General features: G+C 44.2%; 1 protein-coding gene across 4 annotated transcripts in view; it reads right to left on the reverse strand.

Annotated features, from left to right (window-relative positions):
- Positions 1–3,530: 3,530 nt before the first annotated feature.
- The window catches only part of LOC121290122 (spondin-2-like), a 33,856-nt gene continuing 18,275 nt past the window's right edge, over positions 3,531–19,111 (reverse strand). For all 4 annotated transcript variants that reach the window (XM_041210317.1, XM_041210316.1, XM_041210315.1 and 1 more), the window contains 3 exons: positions 13,585–14,098; positions 8,216–8,632; positions 3,531–3,737 (listed from right to left, as the gene is read on the reverse strand). In XM_041210317.1, the coding sequence (XP_041066251.1) occupies positions 3,604–3,737; positions 8,216–8,632; positions 13,585–14,098 (1,065 nt within the window). In that variant the 3' untranslated portion in view covers positions 3,531–3,603. The remainder of the gene's footprint in view (positions 3,738–8,215; positions 8,633–13,584; positions 14,099–19,111) is intronic.

The raw sequence follows: 19,111 nt of genomic DNA on the forward strand, positions 1-19,111 counted from the left end.
CAATTCTCTATTCAGTGCTGGATGCCAAGTTGTTCATTTATCTGACTAATATTGATTGGGGCGCATTTTCCATTTGAAAGGTGTAATTATTCCATTCTTGCCTCACTGCAGGGTCAGTTTGAAAGGTGAACAATAGTCCTAATTAAAATCGCTCAACACTAGTTAACTAAATGGACAAACCTCACCTGTTGAGTACTTAATAACCTGTCAAACACTGTACAGTCATAACCCTCTTTGCACAATATCCATCATACAGCACAGCAGGATATTTCATCCTGCATTTCCTGGGCTAGTAATGGGTAGATGTAACTTCAATGGCAGGACTGTGTATATAAGTGAGGAAGCAAGTGCTTGGAACCTGGTTATGTTATGATAATGTCATGCAGTTGGTCATGGATCAGTGGGAAACACTCTGGTCTCTGCCTCAGAAGGTTGTGGATTCATGCCCCACCCCAGGGACCTGAAGATTAAATCTAGGCTGACACTCCATTGCAGTACTGAGGGAATGCCACACTGTCAGAGGTGTTTTTATTCCCCCCAGTTGGAGTGTTAAACCAAGGCCTTGATCTACTCCTCCGGGTGGAAACCTTTCTCAAGAAGAGCAGGTAAGTCTTACCTGGTGTCCTGGAGCAATATTTATCCCTCAATCAACAGCAGCAAAAAGCAGATGATGTGGTTGCTGAGTGCAAATGAACTGCTGCACTGCAACAGTACTTCCCTCCTACACTGCAATAGTACTTCAGTAACTGTTGAGCGCTTTGGGGGGTCCTGCATTTTGTGAAAGACGCTATATAAATGCAAGTTCTTTCTTTGGGTCTGGTGGTGGCCATTTTGAGTGTCTGTGAGGTTTCTGCCTGCTAACCTGTAAGGACTTTGCTCAGAAACGACATGGGCCAAAAGTAGTGGAATTCTGCATCTTCCAAACAACTGCAAGCCCTCTCCTTCCCTCGCCCTGTGCGTGTGAGCATGAATTCGCTCAACTCTTTGTCTGTGACCGTTCATGTGGTTGGAATATGAGTGGGGGCTGCTTGAGACGATCACAGAAAAATAACGTCATCTACTCCACGGCTGAGGGATAACTGCTAACCCGTGAAGAATGAAGCCTCTTGCATTTAAAAGTACAGTCAGAACTCCAGATGTTCCCACCGCACTTACTCTCTTTCAATGTCAACATGAGCTGCGTTGAACATTTCGTACAAACTGAAGCCAATGGAGCATCAATTCAGGTAGGGAGTCAATCTGAATCCTCCCCTCCCCAGGTCTTTTTACCAGCCTCCTAACTCCTGCAGGTCTGGCAGCATCTGTAACTCTTTCGAGTACAAACCCGTTTCCATCTGTTTCAGATGAAGTTACATTGTTTTATAGTTTGCCATTGTGAGATTTGAACTCTTGATCTCAGGGTTACAAACCCAGTACCATAACCACTTGGCTATTTAGGCCAAGCCCTCCCCTCCCCAGGGTGACTCGGTTAAAACCGGGGCTTAATTAAGCCCCTGTTGTGTCAGCCACATGCAAGTCCTTCAATCTTCTGGCCAGAGGCCAGGGTCCTATCGACTGAGCTACACCGAAACAGGGCAGTTAACCGCTTGTTTTGCCTGAACAATTAACCGATCATGGGACAGACACAAATCAGGAAAAGATTGAACGAAGGATGACAGAAGGGCCTCTCTCTCTCTGTCCCTCACCAGAAACTGGGCCCAAGCTGCCCAAACTGGAACCGTTCTGCTTGAGAGTGAATTAATTGCCCCATAAGCTCCCCCCCCCCCCACCACCACCCCCCGGAGGCCCCGCAGGTGAACGGATAGTCCATGAGATCAGTCAATCCCTCCTGTGGACATTACCAGTTGATTTTCATGGTATGTGCTGCATCTTAATGATTAATATCAATTCGGTGACACGGTTCACCGAAGAGCAGCTCAGCTCCAGTATCCCAACACTGCTAAGCTCCCGGCTGGTTGGCTGCAGTCGGGGCCCGGCACTCTGGGATCTGTAACATGATTGGGAGCAGTTGCACGTTGGAATATTGGAGACAAATTAACTCCGCTCGCCAGCCTGCTCCCGGAGCACAGGGGGAGTTCGAGTTACTTCACACTGCGTGGAAACAAAGAAGGTTTTATTCTGAATAGCGGTTGCTACAGTTTTTAATAGCTTAACTGTTTTTACACAGCGCTCGAGTATAGAGGGCACCAGAACGAAGCCATGCAACCTCACAGTAACATTGATGCACACTTGACAACCAAGTCGAGGCAGAGGATTCCTTAGAGCACAGTTGTACGGCACTCGTCTAGTTTTTGCGGGTGTAAAATCCTCACTGTGGTGTGTAAATGGCTTCACCCTCCCTTTCATTCCCATTCTCGAACTGCCTGCAGTGGCTTCAACTTACCCAACCACTGTACAATGGCCTCACCACACCCAGTGGTTCTCGCACATTCTTGCCTCTGCAGCATCCCCCAGCCCAATGCCTTTGCTCAATATGATTCAAATGAACAGTTGAGTGCGCCTGGAGTTCACCCCATCCTTTTCCTCTGGCGTGAGGTTCCCCCTACCCCCCCCCCCATTCAGGCCGGAGAAAGTTCCACTTTCTCCCCAGTCGATGGGCACGGCAACCCAGGGCTTGGAGGCCGATCATTACCAAAGTGTTCTTCAATTCTTCATGAATTTCAGGTGTTTGGTATCCTGAAACTGAACTTGTAGGAGAGGCTCTTTGCCTGGAGCAGCCGATCGATTGCTGGAGGACAAAGGGTCAAGCGGACCATGCTTAATTCTGACATGCGGTATTTTCCATTTCTTTCAGTAAGCATCTATCAGTGCTCTCGTTCCAGTACAACCTTTGCTGTAATGACGAAACTGATGTTGGCGTGATAGTCTTCCCATTATTTAGGTAATCCATATTTTTTTAAACTTTAAATAGGCTGCTTTTGCTACCAAATTGTAATAATTATCAGTGGAACCAGTAGACTACTAACTCTAGTTTCAACCAGGCACACTGTCCCCATGCCCAAATTTCCCAACATTGTAAGTGAATTACAGATGAGGAATGGCCCATTCATCCAGAATCACCTGAAGGCTCAGCTGTTAAATGATTCTGTGGGTTTTTTTTGCCTTTGTGGAAGGAGCTGCTGTTCTCAGTCCTACATTTAGCACTTTGCCCTGTGACCCATTGTCCTATGCTGGCAATTTAGTTTAAAGCATTGTTCTGGATTTATCTTTTCCACTTGATAACCATTTGTATACCTCCATTTGCCGCTCAGGAGCATCCTTTCAAGGCCAAAGGGCAGAGATTCCTCCTTATAACTGAAACCTCCGAGATGAGGGTGCAACTTCATAGCTCTTGCCTGATCTACATCAGTGTCTAGAATTGGGTGTAGTACTCACCTGACTTTTGTTGAGAAAAGCCACACCATGAGAGTACAAACTCATAAATTATCTCTATGATGTGTCCAATGCCTGGGTCTCTGATATTATCCATTACAAATGCCCTACATTTCTCAGTTAACCAACCTCACACACACAAATGCTTTATAAACAATTTTATTCTTTTTCACCATATAGCTAATCAGAACCAGTATGGGGTTCGGTGACGTTAGCAGATTGGGATGCTTCCTATGCATCCCCTTCTGATGCGGTAGTTGAGGTTAGGTTAGTGAAGGACTGATCAGTAGAAGCAGAAGCATTTTGAAGTGCCAACAGACTCTCAATGGCTTGAACTCCAGCCTCTGGGATCCCCTGGCTTTCATCTGCAGGTGAGAGGGAGAAATATAAATAGAATCAGTTGCCACCTGAGCTGGAATAACCTCAGGGAAGATCGTGGTGTAATGGTCATGTCACTGGGCTAGTAATCCAGTAGCCCGGGCTAATGCTTGGATTCAGATCTCATCATGGCAGCTGATGGAATTTAAATTCAATTAATAAATCTGGAATATTAAGCCGCTTTCAGTAATGGTGACCATGTCACTGGTTCATTTATGCCCTTTAGGGAAGGAAATCTGCTAGCCTTTGGTGATGTGGCTTATTCTTAACTGCTTTATGCAATAGCACTCAGTTCATGGAGGCAATTAAGATGGGCAGCAACAAATGCTGACCTTGCCAGAGCCGCTCTCATCCCATGAAAGAATAAGAAACCTTAAAGCTATAAGCAGCTCCAAAATTCTGGTAATCTGTTGCTGGTATCCATGGTGAAAGTACCTTCTAGTTTGGAACTGGCCTTTACAGATATAATGAGGGAAAAAGTCACTTTCAGGCACTGCTTTCAATGAGATGTACAGTGGCTGATTGGATATTTGTCATAGTCAAAATTACTGCTCCCTAGATCTATCTGAATCTGCACTATGTCACAATTTAAGATGGACTTATACCTGTCAGCAAAAATTATCCCAGACCATTGTTGACATGACTTGCACAAGTTCAGATGCATTAAGAACTGAATTTTACAGAACATGTTTCACAGAATCAGAACACAGTGCAGAAGGAGGCCAGTCAGCCCATCCAGTCTATGCCAGATTTTACTAAGAGTAATCCAATTAGTCCCATTCCTTCCCCCATATCCCTGCAACTTTTTCTCCTTCAAGTATTTATCCAATTCCCGTTTGTAGGCTTCTATTAACGATGTTTCCACCGGCCTATCAGTCATTGCTCTCTAAATCCTAACTACTTGTTACATAACAATATTTTCCTCATCTGCCCTTGTATTAGACTGTTAGCTAAAAAGGAAGAATGTACAGGGTTATGGGGAGAAGGCAGGGGAATGGTACCAGGTCAGTCGCCCATTCAGAGAGCTGGTGCTGACATGATGGGCTGAATGGCCTCCTTCTGAGCTGTGACAATTCTGTGATTCTGTGCCCTTTTCAGATGCTGGTGGATTCGCTGTGCATTTCTACAAACTTATTTCAGAGTTACAGTTTTTCTTTACATTTTTAATATTTTTAGCTTTGATTGTCCTTGCTTATCAAGCTAAAATCTGACTATTCAGTTCCCAGGGCCTAAAGTCAACAAGACTCTAGATCAGCAGTCACTATAGTAAGAGATAAATGTTTATTAAAAACTCTACTTTGCTTCCCCGAAAGCTCAATAGGTTAATACGTTGCCCAGTGTAGAAACCAACTCTGAAAACCAGAGTCTTCCTGTTTCAATTTCAATCCCTGATGAGTGAGCCAACCCAGGCTTGGGTGTGCTAATAATTGGTTTCAGACCCCTGTGGTTCCTACTCTCCATTATTATTAAGTGACTCCTGCTGAAAGCGTAATTTTACAGATATCGGCTGAGGACAAATTCAGAATTGGCTGCACCCCCCAGCGGTTTAGTAGCTTGATTTCACTCCCTGGCAAAACTTGTGCACGAAGAATGGCTACATGGTTAAAGTTGATGAGATTGGTCAAATCAGAATTTGGCAGGGTAGTAGAAGCTAACCTCTAGACTGATATAAGATGCACTCAGGCGAATGTTTTTTTTAATTCATTTACGGTATGTGGACTTCGCTGGTTGGGCCAGCATTTATTGCCCATCTCTAGTTGCTCTTGAGAAGGTGGTGATGAGCTGCCTTCTTGAACCGCTGCAGTCTATGTGGTAAAGGTTCACCCACAGTGCTGTAAGGGAGGGAGTTCCAGGATTTTGACCCAGCGACAGTGAAGGAACGGTGAAATATTTCCAAGTCAGGATAGTGAGTGACTGGGAGGGGATCTTCCAGGTGGTGGTGTTCCCATCTATCTGCTGCCCTTTTATCTGCTGTCCTTGTCCTTCTAGATGGTAGTGGTCGCAGGTTTGGAAGGAGCTGTTGAAGGAGCCTTGGTGAATTCCTGCAGTGCAACTTGTAGATGGTACACACTGCTGCTACTGTGCATCGGTGGTGGAAGGGGTGAATGTTTGTGGATGTGGTGCCAATCAAGCAGGCTGCATTGTCCTGGACAGTGTCAAGCTTCTTCAGTATTGTGGGAGCTGCACTCATCCAGGCAATTGGGGAGTATTCCATCACACTCCTGACTTTTGCCATTGTAGAAGGTGGTTAGGCTTTGGGGAGTCAGGAGGTAAGTTATTCGTCACAGGATTCCTAGCATCTGACCTGCTCTTGTAGCCACAGTATTTATATGGCTTGTCCAGATCAGTTTCTGGTCAATGGTAACCCCAGGATGTTGATAGTGGGGGATTCAGTGATGGTAATGCCATTGAACATCAAGGGGCGATGGTTGTATTCTCTCTTGCTAGAGATGGTCATTGTCTGGCACCTGTGTGGCGCAAATGTTACTTGGCACTTGTCAGCCCAAGCCTGGATATTGTCCAGGTCTTGCTGCATTTGGACATGGACTGCTTCAGTATCTGAGGAGTTGTGAATGGTGCTGAACATTGTGCAAATATCAGTGAACATCCCCACTTCTGACCTTATGATGGAACGAAGGTCATTGATGATGCAGCTGAAGATGGTTGGATCGAGGACACGACCCTGAGGAACTCTTGCAGTGATGTCCTGGAGCTGAGAGGTCTGACCTCCAACAACCACAACCATTTTCCTTTGTGCTAGGTATGACTCCAGCCAGCAGAGAGATTTCCCCCTGGTTCCCATTGACTTCAGTTTTGCTAGAGCTCCTTGATGCCACACTCGGTCAAATGCTGCCTTGATGTCAAGGGCAGTCACACTCACCTCACCTTGGGAGTTCAGTTCTTTTGTCCATGTTTGAAACAAGGCTGTAATGAGGTCGGAAGCTTAGTGGCCCTGGCGGAACCCAAACTGGGCATCAGTGAGCGGGATATTGCTAAGCTTGAGTCACTTGATAGCACTGTTGATGACCCCTTCCATAACTTTACTGATGAGCGAGAGTAGAGTGATGGGGTGGTAATTGGCTGGGTTGGATTTGTCCTGCTTTTTGTGTACAGGACATACCTGGGCAATTTTCCAGATAGCCAGGTAGATGCCAGTGTTGTAGCTGTACTGGAACAGCTTGGCTAGGGGCCTGGCACGTTCTGGAGCACAAGTCTTCAGTACTATTGCCAGAATATTGTCAGGGCCCATGGCCTTCGCATTATCCAGGGCCTTCAGCCATTTCTTGATATCACATGGAGTGAATCGAATTGGCTGAAGACTGGCATCTGCGATGCTGGGGGCTTCTGGAGGAGTCTGAGATGGCTCATCCACTCGGCACTTCTGGCTGAAGATTGTTGCGAATGCTTCAGCCTTATCTTTTGCATTGATGTGCTGGGCTCCTCCATCATTGAGGATGGGGATATTTGTGGAGCCTCTTTCTCCAGTGAGTTGTTTAATTATCCACCAACATCACAACTGGATGTGGTAAGTCTGCAGAGCTTAGATCTGATCCATTGGTTGTGGGATCACTTAGTTCCGTCTATCTAGCTTATGCTGTTTGGCATGCAAATAGTCCTGTGTTATAGATTCACCAGGTCGACACCTCATTTTTAGGTATGCCTGCTGCTGCTCCTGGCATGCCCTCCTGTACTCTTCATTGAACCAGGGTTGATCCCTTGGCTTGATGGTTATGGTAGAGTGGGGGATATGCCAGGCAATGAGGTTACAGATTGTGTTCGAGTACAATTCTGCTGCTGCTGATGGTCACCAGTGCCTGATGATGCCCAATCATGAGTTGCTAGATCTGTTCGAAATCTATCACATTTAGCACGGTGGTAGTGCCACACAACATGATGGAGGGTATTCTCAGTGTGAAGCTGGGACTTCGTCTCCACAAGGACTGTGTGGTGGTCACTCCTACCGATATTGTCATGGACAGATGCATCTGCGACAGGCAGGTTGATGAGGATGGGGCCAAGTATGTTTTTCCCTCTTCTTGGTTCCTGTGATTCAATGAGCAGCACTCTCACATTTGATTCAGAAGGCTGTGGCTCCAGAGACTTGAGCATAAGACTTAGGCTGACACTCCAGTGCTGCACAGTCAGAGGTGCTGCCTCTCAGATGAGACATTAAGTGGGGACTTGTCTGTCCTCTCAGATATACGTTATTGGCAGGGGGAATTTTCCCTAGAGTCCTGGCCAATATGGATCCCTCAACCATGATGATCTGGTTATTATCACATTGCTGGGACTTTGCTGTGTGCAAGTTGCCTGCAAATTTAATCTAGTAGGGGGTTAGCTAATTTGCCACTGTTTGAACCTTTTGGTATGCACATTCTCATATTTGCTGGTGCCCTTTCAGCAGGTACAGAAACAAGAAAACCTGCTGCATTTGCTCCAGGAAAGAAGGACAAAAGTAACTTACTTGTGAATTTCAGAAGCTGGTTGCTTTCTTGGACTCGCATTGTGTCAGGATGAACTAATGCGGTGGTATTCTCTGGTTCACCTCCTGTTTCGTTGTGCTGTGACAGGGGCTCTTCCAGTAAATCAGAGTCTATGCTTTCATTCAGGTTTGCCTCAAAGTGTGTCTTTGCAGTTCCTTCTGCTGGGTCTAAAACAGTGACATTGCTGTCTGTCACGGGTGTCGGACAAGGGGATTCCTCGCACTCTTCCTGGATCAGCAAGGTTGGGCAGGTCTCCCCATCGTTGGCGGGATGCTGCAAGATGAACCGCGTCCTCTCTCGGATGCCAATCCCACAGCTGTGGCTGCAGAGACCCCATAAGGACCAGACAGAGACTTCACAGTCCAGAGGTGTGCTGGTGAAATCATTTTCTTGGGAGACTGAAGGGTAACAGAAAAACCTTGTTAATTCTACCTTACAATGTCAGTCATTAGTGTTCCATGCATGGGTGTGTGTTTTGACTTCACTTCTCAACAAGCTGCTAATTTGTTGCCAATGAATGCTGAAATACTACTTTAATACCTGGAATTATCACTTAAATTCCTAATCCACATCGCATGGTTTAACCCAGTGTTGTTCAATACATTAGCCACGAACCACGTGCAACTAATTGAGAATCCAGGTGTGGCTAATTGGATTTCTGGTAAGTAAATTAAAAAAAATGCGTATTAGACACTGCAGTTGGGCTTTTGATCTTGACATTCATTTGAATGTCTTTTGCATGTGAACTTTAACCTTTGTGTAACTGTTTGTAAAAAGACAAAAAGAACCTGTTTTTTTTAAATCGGTGTGAGTGCTTTAACATCTACCACTATTCAGTGAGCAAGGAAGTAATGTGAACTACCTTTACCTGTATTGCCTGAGAGTATGTAATTTCCTACTAGAGTGTGTAAAGATTATGTTCTACTAAAATTATTGCACGAGGCTATAACAGTGTTGCTGTAGTCACATCTGTCTTTTTTATTGGACAATACAAGTTGCATCTTGATTTAATGCTAATATATGAAATTTACTCCATTCCGTGTTTGCAGTTCTCTTTTAACTCCTGGATAATGTTGCTGTCAAAATGTTACACTTACTGATATTTGTATGCATTATTGTATGCATGTGTGTGACACTGGAACAATTTAGCTGACTATTATATTTATTTAGTCTACCTACAATTGTTATATTATGAATATATATAAGTGTCACAGTTCTGTATCAAATAGCCTATTATATGTTTTATAGAAACAGATACACAAGTATATGGTATTGGAGGTTCCAATAACTCGTATTTTACATTAGATTATACTAGCCAATCTCTCGTTCTGTTGCTTGGGGTAGTCTGAGGTGTTGAGCATGTTTGTCATATTTAATTATTGGTCTATTCTTTAAAGCCCACTAGTCCAATACTCATCATATGGTGATGATCTGAAGAGGTCATGGGGCCAATTAGAGGTTAATCATTATTGTTGTTGTTGGATGTTTCTCTAGATTGGCAACTGCTTAGCTTCTCCTGTTGCCATCTCAACAACATTCCCACAGTATAAGGAAATAAGTGGGAGCCAGGTTAGGCGGGATCAGGGAGCTTGGGTTCTGGGGCTAGGGTTGAGCAGAGAGATTATCAATGTTAATTAGGCGGATTTATATTTGACCTTGTTAGAATTGTTGCTGACTCAAGGCAGCGGAGTGTCAAAGCATATTAGAATAGCAACATGTAGATCCATGGAATAGGGAGGCATCTGTCTCTAGCTGTGACTTTCCAAAAGGTTCAAGTGCCCAATCTCTAGGGGGAAAAGCCTAAAATTAGAGCCAGGTCTTTCAGAAGTGGTTAACATACCTTCTACAAGCAAAGGATGGAACTCTCTTCTGCAAAAACAGTTAATGCTAGGTCAATTGTTAATTCCCTATGTTCCTAAGTTTGAGATTGATAGATTTTTGTTCACTATGGATATTAAGGAGATGGGGCAAAGGTTAGTGTATGGAATTAGAAGGCAGATCAGCCATGATCTCATTGAATGGCAGGGTGGAACAGACTATAGGAGTTAAATGGGTTGCTCCTGTATCTGTGTCAGTGCTGAGGGGCGAGCTGACAGGAGATGATAAATCACTTGCCCACACCTTTTCTCACAAGATGCTTTGGGTGGGAGACCTAATATAAATCAAATAATAGGGACTGAGAAAAGAAATCATTTGGTTCTCCTGGAGGTTGTTGCTGGTGGATTAATTGCCTGCTGAGGCTGCTCGCTGATAACCTTGTGTTAATGTATTGGTTTATGCAGGTTGTCCGATAATCCCTGGCTTTAGACAGCCCACCATTAGTGGTGCAGTACAAATACTAGTACAGCAGAAAGCATGTAAAGCTGCCCAACGTCAATGAGGAGATAACACTTGTCAGAGGGAAAAAGTGCTTGTTTTTTTTTGGTGAAATTTGTACTCGTCAGTTTTCAAATGCTAAGATTGGAAACACTATCACAAGTTTTTGCATTCAGCCTGGAATTGGCCCAGGTCAGCTATTAGGGTTAGCAATCCAGCAGGATCGGAGTCTCCAGGAATTGAAGATTAATCTCCAGGACACTACGGCAAGCAACCAGGAGGAAAGATGTTTTCATTTTATTTGAACGGTTTTGTCTATTAATTCAAAAAATATCGGAGATGGATGGGGAGAAAGAGTGTTTGGACTCACAGTCGAGAATTGTCCAGTCATGTAGGTCTGTTCTCCCAATTGGTGTGGGAATGTGGGGTGCCCCAAGGATTGGGGTGTATCAGGTGGGAGCTTTGGGGTGGGTGGTGAAAGGTGGCTGGGAAGCGCAAGATCATGTGCTGAAACATCCAGGAATGTGACCTGCCAGATTTGGCAACCCTATCAGGCATAGAGGCATTAATTTGGATTTACGGCCACCCGATCTCGAGGTGAACTCTCCCCGATCCCCACCGCCAAACCTGGAACAAGTTGCAGCTTGGGTGGAGCAGACTGACTTAAAATGGCAATCGGGGTCCTATTACCATGTTGAAAGGGGACCATTGTCTGAATCAGGTGGGCAGTTTGGATAACCCAAACCCGGGTCCATTTTTAAAATTGGGGCAGCCACATTGCAGTTCTTAACAGGATCATAAAGCTACTGACCCCAAATTGAAGTCGTTACTGCCCCATCAATACCAGGTGAAGGCAACCAGATTTGTGCCCAGAGTCTCTTGTCAAAGCACTAGTCAGGCAACTCTTTTTAGTGTCACTCACCCTTCAGGGTGGGTGAATTTTTAAACCATAGTCCCCCTGCCATCGAGCTTCACTTAGTGGGAGTCTGCTTCAGGAAATGGCATTGTGGCATTCTCAATCTCCAGCAGAAAACACAGGCCTGCATTCCCAATGGCTGCCCCTTAGCCTGTGCAGCTCTGCACCAGCAATGTTGAAGATGATAATGTGAGCCGAAGAAGAGAAAAAAACATACTTGCTCCAACAATAGAAGCCAGTAAATTTCTGGTTTCTTTTAGCTCTAGAAAGTAACAGTGGGAATTGCTGAGGAATTTTTTGTTTTGGCACCAGCAGATCTTCTCTGCAGTTTTTAAAATTCAGTCCAGCGTCAGTGCTATGCACATTGGAATGTACAGGGCTGGAAAAAGCAACCCAGTGAAGTCTATCCTTCTGGATCTCTGAGTCATTTTCCTTCATTCTACAATCTTCAGACTTTTAAAATCCAATCTTGGTCTCATCAAACACAAATAGCCAATTTACCTTGTTTCCCCTTTGACTGTTTATATCCCTAATGGTATCCTGCACAATGGGTTTTGGCCCTTCACTTTGATGATTTCCACAATGCTATATTTCCCATCACAACATAGCAACCCTGTATAGACATCTTTATGGTTAACCACAGGAAAGTTGACGAATCTCGGTTTTTGGATGCAGCGAGAAGTCAGCCTATGTAGGATGGTGTTTTAACATCTTAAGAGGAACAGCAGGGGGAGGTTCCTTGATTTACTGTGTTTAGCAGCAAAAGGAAAAAAGAGAACTTGCATTTCTATATCACTTTTCACAGCATCAGGATGTTTCAAAGTGCTTTACAATCAATGAAATACTGTAATGTAGGAAACACAGAAGCCAATTTGCACACAGCAAACAGCAAGGTGTCAATATCAGATTATCTGCCTTTCGTGATATTGGTTGAGGGATAAATGTTGGGCAGGACACTGGGGATACCTCTCCAGCCTTTCATCAAAATAATGCTTTTTTTTCATCTAACTGAGATGGCAGCTGGGGCCTCAGTTTAATGCCCAATCTGAAGGAACAGAACCTCTGACAGTGCAGCACTCTGTCAGTACAACGCTGCGGAGTCTCAGCTTAGACTTTGTGCTCAAGCCTCCGCAGTGGAAGAAAATAGAGAAAAAAAACCCGAGGGTCAATTCCACAATTGTGCACTTCCAGCATGGAAGCCACTTTTGAAGGGAGTACAAATCAGAGGGGGAGCAGCAACATTATTGTGGCTCTCTGTCGAGGAACATGGGTCACAACATCAGGTCCGATTACCTTCAACGGTCAAATGAGTAATCTCATGAATTGACATTCCTGGTGCAAAGTTTAATGGATGGAAAACTATGGGAATCATGTGTCTGAGTTTCTACATGTGATCCCAGTGGATAAGTTCTGCACCATAGTGCAGATGCCTCAAACTACTTCTCAATATTAAACGTTATGAGTCGATTTATGTACCAACATTCTTTTAAGTTTTGCCTATCACAATGGCCGGAGAATTCCTTGGAGCTGCTCCTTCTTGTTACTTCACTGAAAGTGCAGTGGAAACCCAGCAAGTGATGGCAGGTGAAGATGCAGAAAAGTTCCTAACCAACTGCCACTAATTGAGAAAATTGGAGTCAGGGCTTAGAGAGTAACTTATAAGGAGGAGTTACATAAACTTGTCTTGTACTCCTACATTTAGGGGGTGATCTGATTGAGGTGTTCAGACTGTTAAATGGATTCATTAGGGGCGATATGGAGAAACAATTTCCTCTGGTGGGGAATAAAGAGCGAGGGGATTTAATTTTAAAATTAGAGCCAGGCTGTTCAGGAGCAAAATCAGGAAGTACATTTTCACACAGAGCGTGACTAAGAAATGTGTGATTCTCTACTCACAGTGGGCTGTGGATACTGGATCATTGGAGCTTTCAAGATTGAGATCAATAGATTTTTGCTTGGGCAAGGACATTCAGGGATATGAAACTAAGGCAGGTCTGTGGAGTTAAGGTTCAGATTCACCATGATCTAATGGAATGCCAGAAGGGGCTCAGAGGACTGAAAGGCCTATTACTGACCCTATCCCTGTGAATATATGGTCCAGCTCAGGTTATCACTTACTCTTTCCGTTTGTGTTGAACCTACTTCCAGGCTCCTTTTTCAACAGCTTTTCAAGCACATCATTGAAACCATCATCGACTTTGAAGAGTTCGGCTTCAGTCTTCGTCCCATTCTCAGTCAGCATCCGGATAACCTGTGGAAGCTCTGTCAAGTTTTGTTTCTGTCCTTGGGTTGATTGCGTTTTCTCAGGTTCCTCGCTCGACGCCTGACTGGGCGAGGTTGCGGAGAGCAGAGTGAACTCTGAGTGGCCCATTCTGGGCAATGCTTCCAGACGTGGATAGTAGAAGGAATTGGCTGGATGGGACGGGTACTTGGCGGTTATTTGGAATATTGTCTCCTGAGGGTTGGTGGCAAAGTTTGGAGACGAAAATGTAAATCCACTGTCTGTCCCAGCATCCCAAGGGAATAGATCCAAGGTGCAGGATTTTTTCCAATTATCATTCTCACACAGGTTGATACTGTTAGCACCAAGAAACCAATCTGGACTGGGAATTATACGCACCAGAAATGACACCTGAACAGCAAAGTGAAAACCCAGTTAGTTACTCAATGTTTGTGTAAACTCAAAACTAGAAAGAAAAAGCCTGACTCACAAAGTGGGAAGGACTGGCGAATCCCAACTTTTGTAACTTAATGAAAAATTCACTGTGGGTGAAATTCGCCTTGGGCGCTGTGCAAAGTGGATGGTAGTGAATTGGCAGCGAGGAAAACGAAATTGGGGGAACCCAAAAGGGGGTTGCTTTGCTGAGTCACGATCAACCATTTTGTACACAATACTGTTCTTTTACCCCTCCCTACCCCCATTGTCCTCCCTCCTGCCCTCAAGATACTGAACCTGCAGAGGCCATTTGAGCCTAACATGCCTGACACGATTACACTGGGTTGTCCGCCTGTTTTACTCTGTGGTTGGTTTTATCATTGGCTTTAGTGGCAAGTAAAGTCGGGCAGAGTTGTAAAACTGGCAACTGACTTGATCTTTCAAGTTTCCTGCGTAAAATATACAGCATAGGAAGCCATCCAGTCCATCGTTCCTGTGCCCATGTCGGTTCTTCTTCAAGTCTAATTGTACTTCCCTGCCGTTTCCCTGTAATCTCTTCCCATACTCTTCTTTCACAAATACTTATTCAATTCATCTTTAAATGTTGTCATAGGAATACATTTACAGTGTCTTTGACTACCATTTCAGAAGATGGGCAGAATATTGACAATACAGCCTACCTGCCCCATTGGAGGCAACACAGTGACCATTGACGTTGCAGTCAGCAGTGTGAGCTGCTATTGACACCACATGATTTAGAGTTAGAGATTAGGATTAGTGTTTAGGGTTTATAGAAGCCTTGAAGGAGGCCATTTGGCCCATCCTGCCGGTGTCAGACCTTTGAAAAAGCTGTCCAGTTTCGTCTCACCCTTCAGCTTCCCCCCACCCTCCCCGCCCACCCCAACAAACCCTGCAAGTTAGTCCACTTCAAATCCAACCTTGTGAAAGTTCCTATGGAATCTGATTCCCAGCGCATTTTCATGGAGTGGGTTTGAGACCTTAACAACCCTCTGGGTGGAGAAATATTTCCATCAGCTGCATTAACCTCATCAACACTCTAATTACCTCATTAAAAAAAACTCAACAAGTTAGTTAAATATGATTTGCCTTTGTCTAATTTGTGCTGGGTTTTCCTTAATTAATCTGCACTTGTCCAAGTTACTGTTAAGTTTGTCACTGATTATCTTTTGGAAGAGTTTTCCCATCACTGAGGTTAAACTGACAGGCCTAGAGCTGCTGGATTTGTCCTCACCCCCCTTTTTTTTCGAATAAGGATGTAACGTTTTCGGTTTAGGAGTCACTGGAAGGGAGAAACACTGGTAGGGTGTATAACAGGCAATTTTGCACTCACCCTGATGGTGAAAATTAGCCAGTGATGGCAGCTCATTCCTGTTCTGCCCAACATCCACGTACTCACACCTTTCCAGTAGTGATAATTGTACAATGATCAGAAATGGCAACCCTCTTCTCTGTTACCCAAGCCACAAGTAGCCCAACAATGCCGAACCCAATCATGGCACAGTCCTAGCTAAGATCATCTGAATGATGACACCTTTGGCAATGCACCCAAGGAACGGGCAATCAGCATTTGAGAGCCTGGGCGGGGACCTTGTGTATTTATTGGCTTGTCTATAGCAACCATCAGGCAGGGCTTTAAATGGGCTCCAACACTCCGCCTAAAGTAGGTGAGAGACTGTTTCGATATACACATAAAGGCTTAATACCTGTGGTAAGACCCTGACTACAGCTTTCAAGGGGAAATGGGTGAAACACAAATAGCCCAAGTCAATCTAATTTCTCCAGGCAATGGGGCGCCTGACCAGTGATCTTAAAGGGACTGTTGGACACCTGTCCCAAAAGATAAGATTTTTTGTTGGGGGGGGGGGTTCTATTCAGATTTTTTGTGGGGTCAGGAGCAGTTCTGCACAAAAATCTTCTGGCCTGCTGCCGACCTGTTCTTGCCCCACCCCTGGCAGCTCGCCAAGAAAGTATTAAAGAGACCTGAACTTAAAAGTGGTTCAGTTCTCCCAACTGTCATGTTGAGTGGGCACCATTAGCATGTTACCCTTATCATGCCCATTTTGGTGCCCAAATCAAAACCTCTCCCTATGTGTTATTTACCTACTGAGTCTTCGAGGAACTTCAAGCAAACTGTACACAAGAGATAGGAGCAGGAGTAAACTAAATGGCCCATGGAGCCTGGTCCACCATTCAATATGATCATGGCTGATCTTGGGCTTCAACTCCGCTTACCCAACTGCTCCCCATATCCCTTCATTTCCTGAGGAACAAAAAAATCTGTCTCTCCCAGCCTTAAATATATTCAACAAAAGAGCATCCACAACCCTCTAGGGTAGAGCATTCCAAAGATTCATGGTACATTCACAAAGGGTAATTGGTGATGGATGTTTTTTGTGACTGGAAGGCTTTTTTCCAGTGGGGCTGCACAGGGCTCACGATTTGGACATAAATGTGGGGGGAATGATCAAGAAGTTTGCAGACGACACAAAAATTGGCTGTGCAGTTTATAGTGAGGAGGATGCTCTAGACTGCAGGAAGATATCAACGGACTGGTGAGATGGGCAGAAGAGTGGCAAATGGAATTCAACCCAGAGAAGTGTGAGATGATGAATTTGGGGAGATCAAACAAGGCAAAGGATCACACAATAAATGGGAGGATACTGAGAGGTGTCGAGGAAGTGAGAGACCCTGGAGTGAATGTCCACAGATCCCTAAAAGTAGCAGGACAGGTTGACCAGGTGGTTAAGAAGGCATATGAAATACTTTTATTTATTAGCTGAGGCATTGAATATAAGAGCAGGAAGATTATTCTGGAACTATATAAAACATTGGTTAGGCCACACCTTGAGTTCTGTGTGCAGTTCTGGTTACCTCATTACAGAAAGTATGTAATTGCACTAGAGAGGATACAGGGGAGATTTATGAGGATGTTGTCAGGACTGGAAAATTGCAGCTACGAGGAAAGATTGGATAGTCTGGGATTATTCTCCTTGGCACAGAGGAGGCTGAGGGGAGAGTTGATTGAGATGCACAAAATTGTGAGGGGCCTGGATAGAGTGGATGGGAAGGGCCTATTTACTTTAGCAGAGAGGTCAGTGACAAGGGGGCATAGATTTAAAGTGATTGGTAGAATAGTTAGAGGGGAGATGAAAAGGTTTTTCACCCAGAGGGTTGTGGGGGCCTGGAACTCACTGCCTGAAAGGGTTGTAGAGGCAGAAACCCTCAACTCATTTAAAAGGTGTCTGGATATGGATCTTCAAGTGCCGGAACCTGCAGAGCCACGGACCAAATGCTGGAAAGTGGGATTAGACTGGGTGGCTCATTTAGCAACTGGTGCAGCACAATGGGCCAAGTGGCCTCTTTCTTTGTTGTAAACTTTCTATGATTCTAAATTAAGAATAGTTCTTTTTTAAATCATATTTTATAATTAAAATTTATATATATATTACTTACTAGTAAAATTCATATAATAATTGAAAATGAGGTGATGGCCTGGTTTAGTTGGGAGCATTCTGACTTGCTATGTCAGGTTTTACTGCATGATCTAAGTTGACATTCCAGTGCAATGCTGAAGGACTGCTGCAACATCAGAGGTGCCCCTCATCAGATGAGATATTGAACCAAGGTCTGGTTATTGAGGTGATGAAGGTGACATTAAGGACTTCACAGTAGTTCTAACAGAAAGGAGTTTCCCTGGTGTCTTAGCCAACCACCCCCCTCACCCGACCAACACCACTAAAACAGCTTCATTGGCCATTGATCTTAATGCTGTTTATGGGGTGGTACTGGTGTCGATGACTGCCAAGTTTGCAGTCCATAAGGGAGTCATTTTGTGAAATGTTGAATGTCATAATAAATGTAAGCATCATGTAGTTTTAAGGTAACATATTTTCTTTTACTTTTGACAACCACAATGTCAGTAGAGGTTCCATCATGCCTTTATCCTCATAATGGAATGTCACTGTTGGGCATGCATGACTACTGTCAAAATATGTAATCTTAAAGTAAAAATAAGATTCGTGTCTGATACTTGGAATGCATGGTTCTGATTGACTGGGCTTGACATCAGTATTTATGTCTGAATTTCAAAGGAGATGGGGAGATTAACCAGCTAACTATCCTTTTTTCATTAAAATAAAACACATTTCAAGAAACTTCTGCACAAGTGAGAACAGTAAATAGAAAAACCTGGACTGGATAACAGTATAAACAGGGCAATCGAAAATGACTGGCACATGGCAAATGATTAAGGCCTTGCCAGATCTTGATAAATCTTTTCCATGTATCTTCTGATATTTGATTGATGTTGAAGATTTTCAATTAGTAGTAGAAATGTTACATATCTGTACATATTGAGGTCTCTAAGGTCTGATGAGCAAAAAGAACATTATGAAAGATACAGCATTTCCTGCATCATAACAGTAACTAGAGTTCAAAATTACTTCATTGGCTTTAAAGTGCTTTGGGATGTCCTGAGGCTGTGAAAGGTGCTACATAAATGCTGGTTCTTTCTTTTTAATCCCAACACTGCATCTTAAAGTAAAGATTTGCATAGCTCAGTGATTCAGAAAGTTGTGGGTTCATTCTCGATCCAAAGACTTGAGCATGGGATCCAGGCTGATACTCCTGTGCAGTACTGAGGGAGTGCTGTAATGTTAGCGGTGACATCTTTGGATGAGAAGTTAAACCAAGTCTGACCTCCTAGCTCAATGTAAAAGATCCCAAGGCACTACATCAAAGAAGAGCAGGATGGCCCTTGTGACCTGGTCAACATTTACCCCTCATCTCACATCACTATAAAACAAACTTAGGGAGGCAATTGCAGAGCTTAGATGCTACACACCAGGTCCTAAGCTCTGCAATTGCCCCCCTAACCCTCTCCACCTCTCCCACCCTCTCTCCTTTAAGATGCTCCTTAAAACCTACCACTTTGACACCTAATATCTTCTAATGTGACTCCTGTGAAGT

The sequence above is a fragment of the Carcharodon carcharias genome, chromosome 17 (assembly GCF_017639515.1).
Source record: "Carcharodon carcharias isolate sCarCar2 chromosome 17, sCarCar2.pri, whole genome shotgun sequence".
Classification (NCBI taxonomy): Eukaryota; Metazoa; Chordata; class Chondrichthyes; order Lamniformes; family Lamnidae; genus Carcharodon; species Carcharodon carcharias.